This window comes from Giraffa tippelskirchi, chromosome 2, assembly GCF_054371585.1.
Source record: "Giraffa tippelskirchi isolate mGirTip1 chromosome 2, T2T-mGirTip1v1.2.pri, whole genome shotgun sequence".
Taxonomy (NCBI): Eukaryota; Metazoa; Chordata; class Mammalia; order Artiodactyla; family Giraffidae; genus Giraffa; species Giraffa tippelskirchi.
In genome coordinates this window covers 167701550-167720908 of record NC_137276.1, presented here as the reverse complement: position 1 = coordinate 167720908, position 19359 = coordinate 167701550, and the positions used below count along the sequence as shown (strand labels likewise).

At 35.9% G+C, this 19359-nt stretch overlaps 1 protein-coding gene across 1 annotated transcript in view; it reads left to right on the top strand.

Annotated features, from left to right (window-relative positions):
- The window catches only part of SLC49A4 (solute carrier family 49 member 4), an 81662-nt gene that overhangs the window by 34412 nt on the left and 27891 nt on the right, over nucleotides 1–19359 (top strand). The window contains exons 5-6 of the mRNA XM_081571774.1: nucleotides 6559–6667; nucleotides 17097–17164. Of these exons, the coding sequence (XP_081427900.1) occupies nucleotides 6559–6667; nucleotides 17097–17164 (177 nt within the window). The remainder of the gene's footprint in view (nucleotides 1–6558; nucleotides 6668–17096; nucleotides 17165–19359) is intronic.

Sequence of the window (19359 nt, the reverse complement as noted above, 5' to 3'; positions counted from 1 at the left end):
TAAATCTGTTAGTAGCCTTATTTAAAAAAGTAAAAACAGGTAAAATTAATTTTAGTAGTATTAATTATATTTATTAATATTTTATTTAACTCAATATATTTAAAGTATTATTTCAACACATAGTATTCCATAGTATTCCAAGATTATTAATGAGATGCTTTACATTCTTTTATTCATAGAAAATCTTTGAAATCCAGTGTGTATTTTATATTTACAGCACATCTCAATTTAAATGCTAAATTTACATTAGAAATACTTGGTCTGCATTTAGATTTCATTAAGTTTACTATTAAAGTTTTCATTGACAGTATCACCCATATTGAACTATTTGTCTAAAGTTAAAAAGAACTACTTGGAATTTTTCAAATTTTGAATCAACACATTTTTGATATTATTTGAAAGGTCTTATATTCAATAGGCAGTTGTTTGGGCCTTAATTGAAGATCTTTCACTTCTGTAGAATACTTTTTTCTCTTCATAATTTTAAACAAAACTTCCATAGATAAAATAATTTCCTTTGCCATCTCTCCATCTAAAAATGCTTTTGTTTTTGTGCAGAAATCCAGACCATTTTATAGTTGACCAAAGTATAGGCTCATATTTGGTAAAAAATCAATTCAAAATGTTTGTTGAACATTTAATCCAGATTTCAGACAATGAATTTTCTTGATTCATTTTTGACTTTAGGAAGACACTTCTTATAAAATTCACTGTATATTTGTTGAACATATCCCTTAATATTATCCACTTAATTATCCTAAAATTTTTTTATACAACAGACATCATTTTTACTCTGCTGCAATAAGTTACATTTACAGTTGTGAAATTTGCAACATATTTTCAGTCTCACATATATTTTCTTTCTGCATAAAATATTCATAAACAAATTACAATGTTATATCAGTGTGTAAAAAAGTTAGAACTAAGTTAGTTCATTGACACCAATAAGATCATTAACTGTTTATAATACTAGAAACAACATTTGCTACCATGTGCATACTACAATAGTATCTTACTCAGGATAGCAGTTAAAGTGAAATGTACTTCTGCCAAAAAGTGAAGTTGTGTTTAATGGAAAATTTCTCTTCACTGTGTTTTTAAATTGAACTTAAATAAATTAAAATGAAATAAAATTAAAAATTAGTTCCTCAGTTGCACTAGTCACATTTCACATGCTCAATAGCCACATTGCACAAACAGCTACCATGTTAGGTAGCATAGCTATGTAACATTGTTTCTCAAACTTTGATTCATAGCCAGCTAATTTAGTAGGCTGACCACCTTTTTTTGTTAAACAGAGTAGAAAGGAATAAAATAGAACAGAAACTATTATTATATCACACATAATAATGATACATATTTTGGAGTGATACTTTTGTTTCAGTACATATGTACTGAATCTCTATGTACTGTACGTTACTAAGTAAATATTTCTTACTCTGGAATACAGTAAAAAGTTTTGAAAACCACATCTCTACAGCACCTAGTAAATTGCCTTCCACATGATAGGCAAAGTAATAATATTAGTTCAGTTTACTTGTGATCAGTGGCACACATTTGTAAGTTGATAGGTTTGGTCTTTTTCTAATGCTAGTTAACCAAGTTGTTCTCCATGCAAAGCTAGAGGTTAGAGAGCAATAGGTAAGCTAGAGAGGTAGGTTAAGGTCAGATTATGCCATCCTAATAATTTTGACATGCTAGTAAAGTAATGCTCAAAATTCTCCAAGCCAGGCTTCAGCAATACGTGAAGTGTAAACTTCCAGATGTTCAAGCTGGTTTTAGAAAAGGCAGAGGAACCAGAGATCAAATTGCCAATATCCGCTGGATCATCGAAAAAGCAAGAGAGTTCCAGAAAAACATCTATTTCTGCTTTATTGACTATGCCAAAGCCTTTGACTGTGTGGATCACAATAAACTGTGGAAAATTCTGAAAGAGATGGGAATACCAGACCATCTGACCTGTCTCTTGAGAAACCTGTATGCAGGTCAGGAAGCAACAGTTAGAACGGGACATGGAACAACAGACTGGTTCCAAATAGGAAAAGGAGTACGTCAAGGCTGTATATTGTCACCCAGCTTATTTAACTTATATGCAGAGTACATCATGAGAAACGCTGGGCTGGAAGAAACACAAGCTAGAATCAAGATTGCTGGGAGAAATATCAATAACCTCAGATATGCCCATGACACCACCCTTATGGCAGAAACTGAAGAAGAACTAAAGAGCCTCTTGATGAAGGTGAAAGTGGAGAGTGAAAAAGTTGGCTTAAAGCTCAACGTTCAGAAAACTAAGATCATGGCATCTGGTCCCATCACTTCATGGGAAATAGATGGGGAAACAGTGGAAACAGTGTCAGACTTTATTTTTTTGGGCTCCAGAATCACTGCTGATGGTGATTGCAGCCATGAAATTAAAAGACGCTTACTCCTTGGAAGGAAGGTTATGGCCAACCTAGATAGCATATTTAAAAGCAGAGACATTACTTTGCCAACAGAAGTCCGTCTAGTCAAGGCTATGGTTTTTCCAGTGGTCATGTATGGATGTGAGAGCTGGACGGTGAAGAAAGCTGAGCGCTGAAGAATTGACGCTTTTGAACTGTGGTGTTGGAGAAGACTCTTGAGAGTCCCTTGGACTGCAAGGAGATCCAATCAATCCATCCTAAAAGAGATCAATCCTGGGTGTTCATTGGAAGGTCTGATGTTGAAGCTGAAACTCCAATACTTTGGCCACCTCATGCAAAGGGTTGACTCATTGGAAAAGACCCTAATGCTGGGTAGGATTGGGGGCGGGAGGAGAAGGGGACGACAGAGGATGAGAAGGTTGGATGGCATAACCGACTCGATGGACATGGGTTTGGGTAGACTCCGGAAGTTGGTGATGGACAGAGAGGCCTGGCGTGCTGCAGTTCATGGGATCGCTAAGAGTCGGACACGACTGAGCGACTGAAATGAAATGAAATAATTTTGAACTATTTTGTGGGAAGTGAGGAGTCATTGCAGGGTTTTAAGGTAAGGAGTTACCAAAAAGACTGTTCTGAGAAGGAAAAAACAACTTAAAATGATGATCACTTTGACCACAACAAACTACTTTGTGTTTCCTTCTAACTACCCTAGAGTCAAGATCTTTATTCTCTGTTTAAACTACAAAGTATAAGATCTTTCTTCTCAATTAAAACCCCTTTACACCAGTGCCTAACATTCCTTTTTCTCTTCCCATATTCATTTGTTTACTCTGCAGGATTGCCTACTTCTGCTTTGGGCTCTCCAGGGGACTTCTTTGGACATGCCATGGTCCGTTTCCCTAACATACCTGTGTAATTCAAATCCCTGGTCCTTCAGAGAACTTCTGATATCATTGCTTCCTAGATTAATCAGAGTAACTGCTTCTCTAGATTCTAATTCCATTGTCTAGGCAGAAAAAAAAATCATTGGTTACACTTCAAAGTTTCCATTATTTACTTACTGTCCACGTGATTCCCATCACTTCAGATGTATATAACCTGTATGACCTAATGTAAACATTTCTCTCCCTTTATGCATCAGTTTAATGTTTGATGATGGTGGTTGTTTTCTGCTTTTAGACTTAAAGAGTGGAGAGTTAAGTTGAACTTGTTCCTTGCTTCAGGATACATGAACATCTTTATTCATTCATTCATTCATTCTTTTCTTTATATTTCTCACTCCCATTCCCTTTTCCCTACCTAGGCCACCTTTTAAATGCATTTAATGTGTATCTCATTGTGCTTTTGTAACATTTGTATTGTTTTGTATACTTCTATTTTTATCTAAACAGTGACATATTTTGTATCTCATTCTGTTTGGCTTTTTTCACTAAACACTATGTGGTTTTTATAAAATACTTTTTATTTTGGAAATAGGAAGGTAGAACAGTATAACCTCCATATTCACATAACCAAATATCAACAATTACCACTTTGTGGCCAATATTGTTTCATTTGTACACTTCCCTCTTCATGTATCATGAAGCAAATCCCAAATGATAAATCATTTTCATCCATATATATTTTAACATGTTTATGTTAAAAAAAATAGGAACTCTTTTAAACATAAATACATTACCATTGTTACACTGAAAACATTTTAGCAGTAGTTTGCTACTATCAAATTGGTGTTTCAATTGTCTCATAAATGTTATAAGAGCTTTTTGTTTGTTTTAAGTCAGGATCTAGATTGGATCTATGCATTGCAGTTGGCTCAAATGCCTTATAATCTGTACGTTTCCTTCCATCTCCCTCTCTTTTCTTTGTAATTGTTTGTTGAGGAGCCAGCTCTCTGTCTCCAAGGTCTGGAATGTGTTGATCATCTCTTTGTAGAGTAGTTTGCCCCTCTGCCCTCTGTATTTCCTATAAATTGTTAGCTCGAACTGCATTCTGATTCTGGTTTTGGTTTTAATTTTACAGAACTACCTCATTCTGTGTTCTTCCATCAGAAGGCACGTGATATCTAGATAACTCTGATCTTGTGATAGTAGTGCTCTGTTTTCAAGATATATCTCTGTGCTATGTGTATACCTAGTTCTCTGTACTCTGTGGTATGAAACCATCACATTTTTTATACCCATTCCCATTGTGTACTCTGCCTCCAACTCATTGTCACCACAAATACCACTGCAGTGACATCCTAATATGCATCACTGTAGACCTAAGACTTCTTTGGAAAACAGTCCTCACACAGCATTGCTGGATCATCAGATATTTTAAGCTGAATTTGCCAAGTATTGTCAGACTGCTCTAAAAAAATCCCTACACTTGTCTATACTTCCATCAGCAGTGCCCATTTTCCTACATGCTTGCCAAACTTGGCATTATCCATCTTTCTAATATTCAATAGTCTAGTGGGTAAAAATAAATATATCTTTTGTTTAATATGCATTTTATATGTTTAATATGCATTATTAGTAAGTTTGAGACTTTCATGTAGTTGTTTGCCATTTAGGTTTCATCTACTGTATATACCTCTTCATAGATTCTACCCATCTCTCAGTGGTAGTTTCTGTCTTTTTCTTGATGATTTACATATTCTAGATATAAATTCCCTGTTGATTTTTAAAAGTTCAAATATCTATTCCCATTATGTCATCTGTTTACTGATTTTCTCGGTGAATGTATTATTTATAACTTCCTGTTCTTTTTCTTTCACATTTACATGTACAGCCTACCTAAACTCCATGTTAGTACATGGTGTTAAATACTGGGAGGTTTTTCCTCTTCATAAAATGAACTAGTACCATTCACTAAACAGTCCTCAGCCATTTGATTTTTGTAGAGCCACCTTTATTGTAGGTTGAGTTTCTGTGTCTTGGGTCTCTTTTTACCTTCATTGTTCTCTTTGTTCTTGAGTAAATACCATACTATATTTATTACTCTGGATGTGCAGTTTGTCTTAATATCTGGTAGGACAAGGACTTCCTTTTCCACATTTTTCAAGGATGAGTTAGCTTTCCAAGGACTTTCATTTTCCCACATGAACTTTATTCTTAGATTCCTTTTAAAAATTCACCTGGAATTTTAATTGTGACTGCATTGAATTATAGATGAATTGATGGTAACTTGACAGCATGGACTCTGTTTCTGTTTATTTAAATTATCTTCTGTGCCCTCCTGTGTTCCCCCCTCCACCCATAGAGATCTTGGGTCTTCCTGGTTTATTCCTAAATATTTTATAGTTTAAAATTTTTTAAAAAGCTGTTGTGAATGATATCTAACTTTTATTACATTTTAAAGTTAAACTTTATTTTGAGATAATTATAGATTCACATGCAGTTGTAAGAAATAATACAAAGAAATAACATGGGCCTTTTACCCAGTTTCCCCCAGTGGTAACATCTTACAAAACTATAGTGCAATATCACAACCAGAAAATTAACACTTATATTGTAAAGATACAGTACATTTCCATCATCACAAGGATCCTGCCTACTGCCCTTTTATAGCCATACCTACTTCCCTCCCACTCTACTCTGTAACCCCTGACAACTAGCTAATCTGTTTCCCATTACCATAATGTCACTTCAGGAATGTTATATAAATTGAGTAATATAGTACATAAAATTTTGGAGTTAGCTTTTTTTTTCCACCCACCATAATTCTCTGGAGATTTATCCAGGTTGTTTTGTGTATTGGTAGTAACTCCTTTCTGTTGCTCAGTTGTATTCTGTGGTTTGGATATAGACAGTTTGTTTAAATGTTCATTAATCTTTTTTTCCCTCCACATGTTCATCAGAAGAAACAGTAATTTATCTTTACAAATAAGAGCTTTTTTTAAAAAAAATGAAAATGCCTACTCATTCTATGAAATATTGTTGGTAATTCATCTATATAATAAACATTGACATTTTTAAATAATGTGAACAAAAAACATTATTCTTATAAATATAAAATAAAAAATTTAAGGAACTTCACATTTATTAAACTGACAAATATTTTCTATTTCTGATTCTGGTGTTCCAATTTCCAAATGACTTAGTTTTTTATGAATAAGAGTTTAAATTCTAGATTTTGAACTTGTAATAATATTTTCTTTTCTTCTCTTTTACAGCAATTTGAGATTTTTGATGATTGCTTTAGCATATGCCATACCACTTGGTGTATTTGCTGGCTGGTCTGGAGTTCTGGACTTAATTTTAACACCAGTGCATGTCAGCCAGGTAAGCATTTTATTTCTTTATATCTTGTAGGTATTTTTAGTTCACTGAAATTCTGAGTATTGTCTACCTGTTCTTACATTTAGCTTCAACGCCTAGGTAAAGCATTATTCTATATCACTGCTGCAAAAGGAAGATCTTTATGAAATAGTTATAAACAATATTGATTTTCTTCTTGGATTTTGTTAACCACCATGAATTTCACATATGATTAATGATGCTAATAAAAGAAAAATAAAGAATGAAAAAAAATCTTAGGATCCTTGATTCTTGGTTTATAAAGGTGAAGATCCCATCATTAAATATAAGGCTATTCATACATCTAATTTTTCACTTTCTCTTCAGTCTCAGTATCTCATTTCCTTAAAATAACCATTTCATCTGTATGCTTGATGACATCCATTCCTTCTCCTTGCTTCCAAATAGCATGATAGAAAGGGGTAGAGAGACTAGAAAGGTCAAATGGAAGAAATCTAGCACACTGATCCGTTGTATGAATAAACAACTTTTCCAATCTTCTTTTGATGAACATTTGGAATGTCTACATCTGGGCTGTCATAAACAGTGCTGTATGTATATTTTCATATCTTGGGGCACTTCTATATACATTTCTATTGGATATCTATCTAGGAATGGAATTGCTAGTTACAGGATATGCCTGCTTTGATAGATGATGCCAAGCTCACCCAAAGTGGTTGCTTTAGTTTATAGTCCTACCAGCGGTACATGAAATTTCTCCTTGCTGCATGTCATTACCAGCACTTGGCAGTGTTAATCTTTTTAAATTTAGATGTGCTGATGACTGTGCAGTTGTATGCCCTTGTAGTGACTTCCATGACAGCTTTTTAAGTGACATCCTTTTTTTATGACACACCTGTTCAAGTTTCTTGACCACTACCTGGCTGCCTTTTTCTTACTGATTTGTAAAGAGGAGAGCTATGTGAAAGTGGTCTCCCCAGGAAGGCTTGGCTGAGGAATGGACTGCACGTGTAAAAGGCAAAGCTACCAGAAACTTATTAGAGAGACTGCTGTGGGGTGGAAAGCTAGGACAAATGAAGTAGAGGGCAAGCATGCAGGACCCTTGGAGTTCTGGCCCAGCCAGAGTGGTAAGACCTCATTAACAACTTGTTGATATCTTAGGCCTCTGTTGAGACACCAGAAAGAACAAACTTTAGAATTAAGGACCATACCCTCAGTAGAGTAAATTCTTCTTGGACCCACCATGAACAAAACCTAAAACCAAGCCTATCTTAGGCCTCTGTTGAGACACCAGAAAGAACAAACTTTAGAATTAAGGACCATACCCTCAGTAGAGTAAATTCTTCTTGGACCCACCATGAACAAAACCTAAAACCAAGCCCTGGCAAAAATCTGCAGAGGACATGATTTAGAGATTGAAGCCTGCCAAGTGAAAGGAACTTGAGAAACAACTTGGTTTCTAATATTCTTCACTAATAAAGTGCAAAATTGAGCTTACACAAGTTCAAGGTGATCAGCCATTAATTAATTGAATGGCATATAAACTCAAAAATTAACTATCTTTGAAAAGATAATCCAGATCTCTATATTGTATCATCCACAACATATAGTAGACAATTTTTTAAAAATTAGACATACAAAGAAATAGGAAAATATGGTTCTTATTTAAAAACAAAAAGACATAGTCAATAGAAACCAATTTGGAGATAGTCTAGATGTTGGATTTAGCAGGCAGAAATGGTATTGCAAAAGAGAGAGTGAGAGAAATCTTTCCTTGCTCCAAATTCATAAATCTATTCCCATATATTATTATGCAGAACTCTCTTATCCAGTACAGTAGCCTCTAGTCACATGTGGCTGTTTAATTTGAATAGTTTAAACTAGTTGAAATAAAATTAAAATGAAAAATTAACTTCCTCAATAGCACCAACCCATATATTATTGTGCAGAACTCTCTTATCCAGTACAGTGGCCACTAGTCACATGTGGCTATTTAATGTGAATAGTTTAAATTAGTTGAAATAAAATTAAAATGAAATATTAACTTCTTGAATAGCACCAACCACTTTTCAAGTGCTTGTGGCCACTTGCAACTTACGGGTGCCATATTGGACAGTGTTGACATAGAATATTTCCATCATCATAGAAAGTTCTGTTGAACAGTGCTATTCTGGAAACTTTATTGTTATTCCTGTCACATTTAAACCTAGAATTGAATTTTGTGCTTATTATAAGGTAGAGATTAAATTTCTTTTTTCCCAGATAGTTCTTCATTAACCTAACACCAGTTTTTGAAAAGATTGTTCTTTCCCCATTACTCTCCAGTGTCATCTTTGTCATAATGAAATGCTCTTATATGCATGGATGTTTCAAAATTATTTTTTGCTCTAGTCTATTTGTCTGTCTCTTTGCCAATACCAAATTGTCTTAAGTATTTTAGTTTTATAATAAGTTTTAGGGTCTAGTAGAATAAATACTCTTTGAGATTTTGATTAGAATTTTATGAATCTCTGGGTCAATTGGAGAATTAACTTTTTTGTAATAGTAAGTCTTCAAAATCATGATCATTATATCTCTCATTTACTTACCTAATGTCTCTCTAAATCTCTTTTCTGCAAAAACACCTTCTATATATTTGTTAGATTTATTACCAGGTATTTGCTGTTTTCTGAAGCTATTATAATTGGTAACTTTAAAAATCTTACTTTTTGTTGGCTGGCATGTAGAAGTATAGCTGGTTTTTGACAGTGATTGAAGTACAGCTTATCTTATATCCAGCAACCTTACTAAATTCACTTATTTATTTATCCATAGATATTTTCACCTCTCTACATACATCTCATATCAGTTGTAACTAATGACAATTAGATGGAGAAAAATACATTTAATAAAATTCAACACTGAGATAATCATATGATTTTTCTCTTTTAAACTGCAGATATGGTGAATTGCATTTGTTGGTTATAAAATGTTAAACTACCTTGCATTTCTGTACTAAATCCATTTTGTCAGTGAGTTATTATACTTTTTATATATCACTGAATTCAGTTTGCTTGCATTTTGTTTAGGATTTTTTGCATTTATGTTCCTGAGATTAGTCTATAATTTTTTTTTATCTTGTCTTGCCATTTCAATTTTAGTATCAAGATTTTGCTAGTCTCAGAAAAGAACTTCTGAAATGTTTCCTCTTTTTCTATTATTGAAAGAGTTTATGTAAGTTTGATGGTGTGGGGCTTTTATTTTTCCGTAAATATTTGGTAGATTTTGCTGATAAAGCCATCTAGTTTTCTTGTGATACCATTTTCCCTTTATTTCTGTCCGATGATCTTTGTGTTTTAATTAGAATATTTAGTCCATTTGCAGTTAATGCAATTATTGATAGATTTGAGTCTAGATCTACCACCTTATTATTGGTTTTAGTTTTTTTCCAATGTAGTCTATCCTTTTTCTCTTCTTTCTCCTGGATTAAGTATTTTTTACTACTCTGTTTTCCCCTTTTATTAGCTTGGTAGTTTTAGTCTCTTTTACTATTTAGTGGTTATCCTAGAGGGTACAGAATGTACATTTCACTTATTAACATCTATTATAAATTAGAAGTTTTACCTCTTCCAGGACTGTCCAGGGTCCTCAGAACCCTTTCATTCCATCTAAGCGTCTACTATGTGTGTATGCTTAGTCACTGAGTCATGTCGCTCAGTCTTTGCGACCCCATAGACGGTCGCCCACCAGGCTCCTCTGTCCATGGGATCATCCTGGCAAGAATACTGGAATGGGTTGCCATTGCCTCCTCTAGAGGATCTTCCAGACCCAGGGATCAGACCTACATCTTCTGCGGCTCCTGCTTTGCAGGCAGATTCTTTACCACTGAGCCACCTGAGAAGCCCACAATGGGGCATTACTCAGCCATAAAAGAGAATTAATTCTGCCATTTGCAACAACATGGATATACCTAGAGAATATTACGCTTGGTGAAGTAAGTCAGATATATCACTTATATGCAGAATCAAAAAAATATTACAAATGAATGTATATGCAAAACAGAAACAGACTCACGTATAGAAAACAAACTAGTGGTTACCAAAAGGAAGAAGAAAATGGGGAGGAACAAATTAGGGGTATGGGACTAAGAAATACAAACTACTATGTATAAAATAGGTAATCAACAGGATATATTTTATAGCTCAGGGAATTAGAGCCATTATTTTGCAATAACTTTTAGTGGAATGTAATCTGTAAAAATACTGAATCACCTGAAACTCATATAATGCTATAAATCAAGTATGCTTCAATTTAAAAAATAAGAATAAGTAAAAAGCAATTCAAAATGAAACACATTTCTTCTGCTCAAGGCTTGTAGGGCTTCTTGAATCTATGGCTTGATGTCTCATTAGTTTCAGAGAATTCTTAGCCAATGTCCCTTCAAAGCTTATGTTTCATTTTCTCTATTTCTCTTTCCTTCAGTAATTCTAACCATATGTGTTCTACTTTCACACTTCTTTCCTATGTCTTGTACTCTCTCTTCTGAATTTTCTATCCTTTGCCTTTCTGTGTTCAAACTGAATATTTTACCTAGCTTTTCTTCCAACTTATAATTTCAGTTTTCAGCTCTAATATGCTGTTAAACTCACCTATGAGTTAATTTCAACTATTATGTTCTTAAGTCATAAAATTTTTATTCGATGCTTTTTCATAGTTTCCAAATTTCTGTAGAAATGCTTGATCTTGTCTTTTATTGTTTTTGAAACTATTAAAAATAGTTATTTGAAGTCTATATTTCCTAATCCCTTTATCTAGATCCCTTGTGGGTCTCTTTATATTTGTGATACTCATTCATGTTTTCTTATGTATTCAGTTATTTTTGACTGAGTGCTTAACATAGTATATGAAAAGTTGTAGTGATAACTTAAGCTTGAAATGGTGTTCTTTTCCTTTAGAAAGTACTTATGTTTTTTCTTAGGAGTCTAAGGATCACTTAATCCAGTTTCAAGAATTGAGACCATTTAAAACTGGGTTTTAGTCCCTCAGAATATGGTTCCATTTCTTTCTTTTTCTTTTTTTTAAAGTTCCATTTCTAATTTACACTACTCTTAGGCATGGTAGTGGTTTAGTTGCTAAGTCGTATCTGACTCTTGTGACCTCATGGATTGTAGCTCGCCAGGCTACTTCCGTCCATGGGATTTCCTAGGCAGGAATTTTGGAGTGGGTTGCCATTTCCTTCTCCAGGGATCTTCCTGACCCAGGAATTGAACCCTGGTCTCCTGCATTGCAGGCAGATTCTTTACCGACTAAGCCACCAGGGAAGCCTGCTCTTAGGTATAGTCCCTGGCTAAAGCCTGGGGTTTTCTACAAGGCTGAGCACCTAAGAGCAGGCCTCAAACTCGTATTTTTTTTTTCTTCCTAGATTCATGAGGCTGTCAGTAGCTTTTCAGCCCCTTAGCTACCTTTTCTGAAATCAGTACACACACCCCTAAGGAAAAAGTGCCCCCAAATACCCGGGCTTCCTTCTCATCTTATCTCATGGTTCCAGAATTATGAATTACTTTCTTGACTCTCTGCTGCCTTCAGACAGATTTCCCACTCTAGATTTTCTGCTTTGCAACCAGAAAATTAACCCAAGATACCTAGTGTACCTTTACTATGAGGAGAAAACCTTTCAGTTTCCTCTTTTTCTGGATGGCAGGTATTCCAAGCATACTCAGCTTCAGGAAGGAAATGTGTAGCACCCATTCAGATGATGCTGATTTTGTAGATCTTATGATTCATGTTACAAAGCCTGAGAAGCCCTTCCAAGTGTCTTTCTCTGTACAAACTCTTAAGAGATACAGAGACTATGAATCATACTAGGTATTAAATAAAATGAAATTTAAAATTAAATAAAAGCAGATCTTCTGGGTTGGTGGACTCAGAGAAGTGTCACACCCCAAAATTAATTAATTAAATTCAAACAAAAAAAAAGTAATTAATTATTGGGAAGAATGTTATTAACTAAAGCAAATATCATGAATAGAGAAAGCAGAAAATGGCCTGAAAGGACCATGGTTAGTACAGTCAGATACACAGTGGTTCTTCACCTGATGCAGGATCCCAGGGACCTAGAAGATAGATGAGAATGTTTATGGGGACCTCATAGTATAATAGGCCTCAATCCATAGTGTTAATGAATGCTAAATGCAAGAAGTCTATACCCCGACCAGTAACTCTGAAGAAGCTGAAGTTGAACAGTTCTATGAAGACCTACAAGACCTTCTAGAACTAACACCCAAAAAAGGTGTCCTTTTCATTATAGGGGACTGGAATGCAAAAGTAGAAAGTCAAGAAACACCTGGAGTAACAGGCAAATTTGGCCTTGGAGTACAGAATGAAGCAGGGCAAAGGCTAATAGAGTTCTGCCAAGAGAACACACTGATCATAGCAAACACCCTCTTCCAACAACACAAGAGATGACTTTACACATGGACATCACCAGATGGTTGACACCAAAATCAGATTGATTATATTCTTTGCAGCCAAAGATGGAGAAGCTCTATACAGTCAGCAAAAACAAGACCAAGAGCTGACTGTGGCTCAGATCATGAACTCCTTATTGCCAAATTCATACTGAAATTGAAGAAAGCAGGGAAAACCACTACACCATTCAGGTATGACCTAAAGCAAATCCCTTATGACTATACAGTGGAAGTGAGAAATAGATTTAAAGGACTAGATCTGATAGAATGCCTGATGAACTATGGATCGAGGTACGTGACATTGTACAGCAGGCAGGGATCCAGATCATCCCCAAGAAAAAGAAATCCAAAAAAGCAAAATGGCTGTCTGAGTAGGCCTTACAAATAGCTGTGAAAAGACGGGAAGAGAAAAGCAAAGGAGAAAAGGAAAGATATACCCATTTGAATGCAGAGTTCCAAAGAATAGCAAGGAGAAATAAGAAAGCCTTCCTCAGTGATCAATGCAAAGAAATAGAGGGAAACAATAGAATGGGAAAGACTAGAGATCTCTTCAAGAAAATTAGAGATACCAAGGGACCATTTCATGCAAAATGGGCTCAATAAAGGACAGAAATGGTAGAGACCTAACAGAAGCAGAAGATATTAAGAAGAGGTGGCAAGAATACACAGAAGAACTGTACAAAAAAGATCTTCACGACCCAGATAATCACAATGGTGTGATCACTCACACTCACCTAGAGCCAGACATCCTGGAATGTGAAGTCAAGACGGCCTTAGGAAGCATCACTACAAACAAAACTAGTGGAGGTGATGGAATTCCAGTTGAGCTCTTTCAAATCCTGAAAGATGACGCTGTGAAAGTGCTGCACTCAATATTCCAGCAAATATGGAAAACTCAGCAGTGGCCACAGGACTGGAAAAGGTCAGTTTTCATTCCAATCCCAAAGAAAGACAATGCCAAAGAATGCTCAAACTACCACACAATTGCACTCATCTCACACGCTAGTAAAGTAATGCTGAAAATTCTCCAAGCCAGGCTTCAGCAATACGTGCACCGTGAAATTCCAGATGTTCAAGCTGGTTTTAGAAAAGGCAGAGGAACCAGAGATCAAATTGCCAACATCCGCTGGATCATCGAAAAAGCAAGAGAGTTCCAGAAAAACATCTATTTCTGCTTTATTGACTATACCAAAGCCTTTGACTGTGTGGATCACAATAAACTGTGGAAAATTCTGAAAGAGGTGGGCATACCAGATCACCGTACCTGCCTCTTGAGAAACCTGTCTGCAGGTCAGGAAGCAACAGTTAGAACTGGACATGGAACAACAGACTGGTTCCAAATAGGAAAAGGAGTACGTCAAGGCTATATATTGTCACCCTGTTTATTTAACTTATATACAGAGTACATCATGAGAAATGCTGGACTGGAGGAAGCACAAGCTGGAATCAAGATTGCTGGAGGAATATCAGTAACCTCAGATATGCAGATGATACTACCCTTATGGCAGAAAGTGAAGAAAAACTAAAGAGCCTCTTGATGAAAGTGAAAGAGGAGAGTGAAAAATTTGGCTTAAAATTCAACACTCAGAAAACTAAGATCATGGCATCCAGTCCCATCACTTCATGGCAGATAGATAGGGAAACAGTGGAAACAGTGTCAGACTTTATTTTTCTGGGCTCCAAAATCACTGCAGATGGTGATTGTAGCAATGAAATTAAAAGATGCTTACTCCTTGGAAGGAAAGTTATGACCAACCTAGACAGCATATTAAAAAGCAGAGACATTATTTTATCCACAAAGGTCCATCTAGTCAAGGCTGTGGTTTTTCCAGTAGTCATGTATGGATGTGAGAGTTGGAATATAAAGAAAGCTGAGCGCTGAAGAATTGATGCTTTTGAACTGTGGTGCTGGAGAAGACTGTTGAGAGTCCTTTGGACTGCAAGGAGATCCAACCAGTCCATCCTAAAGGAGATCAGTCCTGGGTGTTCATTGGAAGGACTGATGTTGAAGCTGAAACTGCAATACTTTGGCCACCTGATGTGAAGAGCTGACTCATTGGAAAAGACCCTGATACTGGGAAAGATTGAGGGCAGGAGGAGAAGGGGACGACAGAGGATGAGATGGCTGGATGGCATCATCGACTCGATGGACATGGGTTTGGGTGGACTCCGGGAGTTGGTGATGGACAGAGAGTCCTGGTGTGCTGCGGTTCATAGGGTCGCAAAGAGTCAGACACGACTGAGCAACTGAACTGAATTGAAATGCAAGAAGAAGGGCAGTTCTGAAGAACAGACAATTGTCTTACCCCACATGCCAGTAATATGAAAGAAAAAAATGTAGAGATGATTTAAGTTTCTGGTGTTATTTTTCTCCAGAGAACATTTATCTTTGCTTCTGGCACCAGACACTGGTAGAGCAAGAAGATTTGTGTAAAGTTATTGTAATACTAAGAGTAGGCTAAGAATCCCAAAATTCTGAGACTGAAGAAGACATTTGTTTCTCATTCACATAGCTATCTAGCACAGTTTGCCTAATAATCTAGGACAGTTGTTCACAGTTTGGATTGTTCTCTTGCTTGCACTGATTTAGACACCTAGGTTGCTTTCATTTGATGCTCTTCTGTCTCCTAGGGCCTTGTCATTATATGCATGGGTGAAGCTGGCTGACCGTCCAGATTCCAGCTGGCAGAGAGGGAAAGAAAGCATGAAGGAGGCATAGAGTTGTCTTCTAGGTTCTAGCCTAGAGATGGCACACCTCACTTTTTTCCACTTCCATTAATGAGAACTTAGTCATGTGGTCCCATGTAGCTGAATATGGGCTAGAACGTGTAAAGTAGCTAAATGCCCTGGTAGGATAAGATATAATATATTTTGGTGGACAGCTGACCAGTTCTATCACATCTGTAATGAAAAAGATGACTAGAAAAATAATAAGAGATAGAATTTAGTTTGGGCAGCTCCCAAGTGCCAGGGCAAGTTTGGACTTTGTCCTATAACCACAAAGAAAGCCAGTAACTGTTTCTGAGCAGAGAAGTGGAATGATTGAAATAATTATTCTGGAAATAGTGGGCAAAAAGATTGCTAGTACAGAAGTCCAGAAGTACAAAAGAAGAAAAAAAGCAATTGTGATGCCGTGATGGGGAAGGAGAAAAAGAAAAAGAAGACAAAATGCACCAGTATTGTTCAGAACACATGGAATGTCAAGTATTGACAGCTAACAGGTATTGGGCACCTTGCATTGGTTAATTTATTTAATTCTCAGAAAAACCCTCATTATCCCCATCCTACTAATGAGAAAACTGAGACATGGGGTGTACGTTGAGACAGAAGCCAAGTCATAGTAAGAGTTAAAGCTACATGAGTGATTAGGAAACATAGGCAGCATTTGTAGATTGCTCTGAGTAAGTTTGTCCATGAAGGTAGGGAAGAGACGAGACTTGAGATGATGGAGAAACATCATCAGGTAACAACCACACCTTTAACCTTTATCAAGCACTTCCTGCATGTTGACTGCTGATTTAAGGTTTGTGTGCCAGTTATCTCATGTCCGTGTTATAGGTAAGAAGACCTAATTTGCCCAGAGTCACAAAGCTAGTAAATGACAGGGCTGGAAATGTTTTCTTCAGGAGTAGAACGAGCTGTCCATTTGAAATCCAGCTCAAATTCTTTGTCTCCTCGGGTACTCAACCTGTTTTCTCTCTCTCTCTCCCACCCGCAACCCTCTTTCCCTCGCCACTCATCTGTGTTCTCTTAATACATTTTGACTTGTACCAGACATTTTAGCACTTCATTATTGCCTGGTAGTTTCCTGGTATTTATTTAGTTAAAACGTTTGTATTAACTAGTCACACATGAATCCTTTCATTTGATTCATTTTCTTAAATAGTATTTCCTAGATTTGATGCCATTTAGCTATTAACATACTGATTAAAGACGATTTTTTCCATGCCTTCTAAACTACAACATGATAAATCTTGTATTAAATGTGTCTGCCACTTTCTTAACAGGTAGATGCTGGCTGGATTGGATTTTGGTCCATAGTTGGAGGCTGTGTTGTTGGAATAGCTATGGCAAGGTGAGAATATTTCATGGTAAACATGTGAGCAAGCACAATCAAAAAAAAGCCCAAAGGGAAACTCAGCTACCCTAGATAGACGTTAACATTTAAGGAAAAGTAAAACAGGCAAAAGTCACAAAAAGGACACTTGTTCAGGCTATAGGAAAATCCACACACAGTAGGTAGAATTTGCTGCTGCAAGAAACCTTCTCAGGAGTCCACTGTAAAATGTTCTTGGAGACTAGAGATGTATTTCCAGTGTATTGAGCTTCCTCTCTCCGTATTTTTAAAGAACAGCATCTACAAATGGGACTCAAGGAAAGATGATACAATAATAAAGGCAGATTGACAGTTACCAGGAGTAGAAAAGAATTGAAGGGAATCATTCATAAGAGCATATCTATAATTTTCTATGAAAAGTCAGTATACTGATTAGCAAATATTTATTTCTGGTCTTTTTTGACAGGTATGACCCTATAGTTATCCCATTTTGATGAAAAATGCCTGTAAAGACTGAGTTTCATCAAACTCTCTTTAATCTTAACCCAACATGACAACACATTTTTTGAAAGAGTCAGAATAAGGGGAAAATCTCATTTATTCTAAAAAAGAAAAGAATGAAAATGTCACTCATGTAGGTGACTACCTATAAAACTACTCTTGATGTTTCCAGTGAGATAATATTCATTCACTTTCTAAATCATTTTACCCTGTTTAATCAAAAACAAAATTGGGTAATCAAAGGAAGAATCTAACTACATATTTGGGGAGATCAAGTAAGATATATGAAGCACCTGTCTAAATACTTAAACATAATTGACACATGATAATATTATATCTAGACCTTACAGTTTGCATAGTGTTTCTGGGCTAATAAAAGAATAAATTGACATTGTTATTTCTAAATCACTTTTTCTGAGGTTTTATAAGTTAGGAAATATGATAATAAAATCAAAAAGCTAACGAAGAATATGAGCACAGCTATTTGTATGAAATCACTGCACTGATACTATCACTTTTGATAAGAATCCTATCTAATTTTTCTAATTAAATCTCCAAACCAATGATAGTGAGTCATCATTTACCAGATCCTTTTCTGAGCATCACGTCGGTCAAAGAGGGACACGTTATGTATCAGAAATGACATCTTATATGTGCCTTTCTCTGTATTTTTTCTACAAACCCTTAATTTTAACTTTATGGAAATCAATCTAGAGGAAAAAATTAGAATGAGGACATTTCTGTTTTTAAATTGTTGAAATGGAAGTTTTAAAAAGTACAGCCCTTACTCTGGAATCCAAAGTCAATTGTAGTATCTCCTAAGCCTAAAATCAATTTTTAAATTATATTCAAAACAGCCTTTTTGGGGTCCCTAGAATGAAATCTCCTTACAGACATGAGTGCTTTAGGTGGTTGTTTTTTCATGTGTGTGATTATGTTACTAAAGGTTGGGCTTCCCTGGTGGTTCAGATAGTAACGAGTACGCCTGCAATGCAGAAGACCCAGGTTCAATCCCTGCGTAGGAAAGATCCCCCTATAGAAGGGAATGGCAACCCACTCCAGTATTCTTGCCTGGAGAATTCCATGGACAGAGGAGCCTGGCAGGCTACAGTCCATGGCATTGCAAGGAGTCAAACACAGCTGAGCAACTAACACTTTCATTTTCACACACTACTAAAGGTTACTACTAAATGTACTACTTTGGTCTTAATAGTACACTTTGATGGTATTAGCCCATTTGAAAGGACTAGGTCTCCAATATTGGTGGACCAGAGTGGTCAGTTTAGTCTTATGTGATCAGGCCCTGGAAAATTTACTCACTGTTCAACTTCACTCAACTGGTTGTACCAGAAAACTGTTTTATTCTCTCAGACCAGTCATCTGCCTATCTCACCAGCAAGTTCATGCCACATCACTTAATATAAATCAAAAAAGTAATGAGCATAGAATTAAAACCAAACTTTTGGATTTTCTTGAGGAGCATTTCCATCAAGCTGTGGAACATTTTTCAGAGTACCTAAGAATTTTGTTAACTTTAATAGTAGAGAACTAACCAAAGTCACTGGGCAAAGGTGCATCCATTTTTCCCACCAAAAGATGGCATCAGCTCTCATAGGAAGTCGTTTTAGTCTAGATAATACTTTACAAACATGATTAACCACGTCATGTCAAATAAGTGCAAAATGAAGGAGAGTATTTTAAGTCATATCATT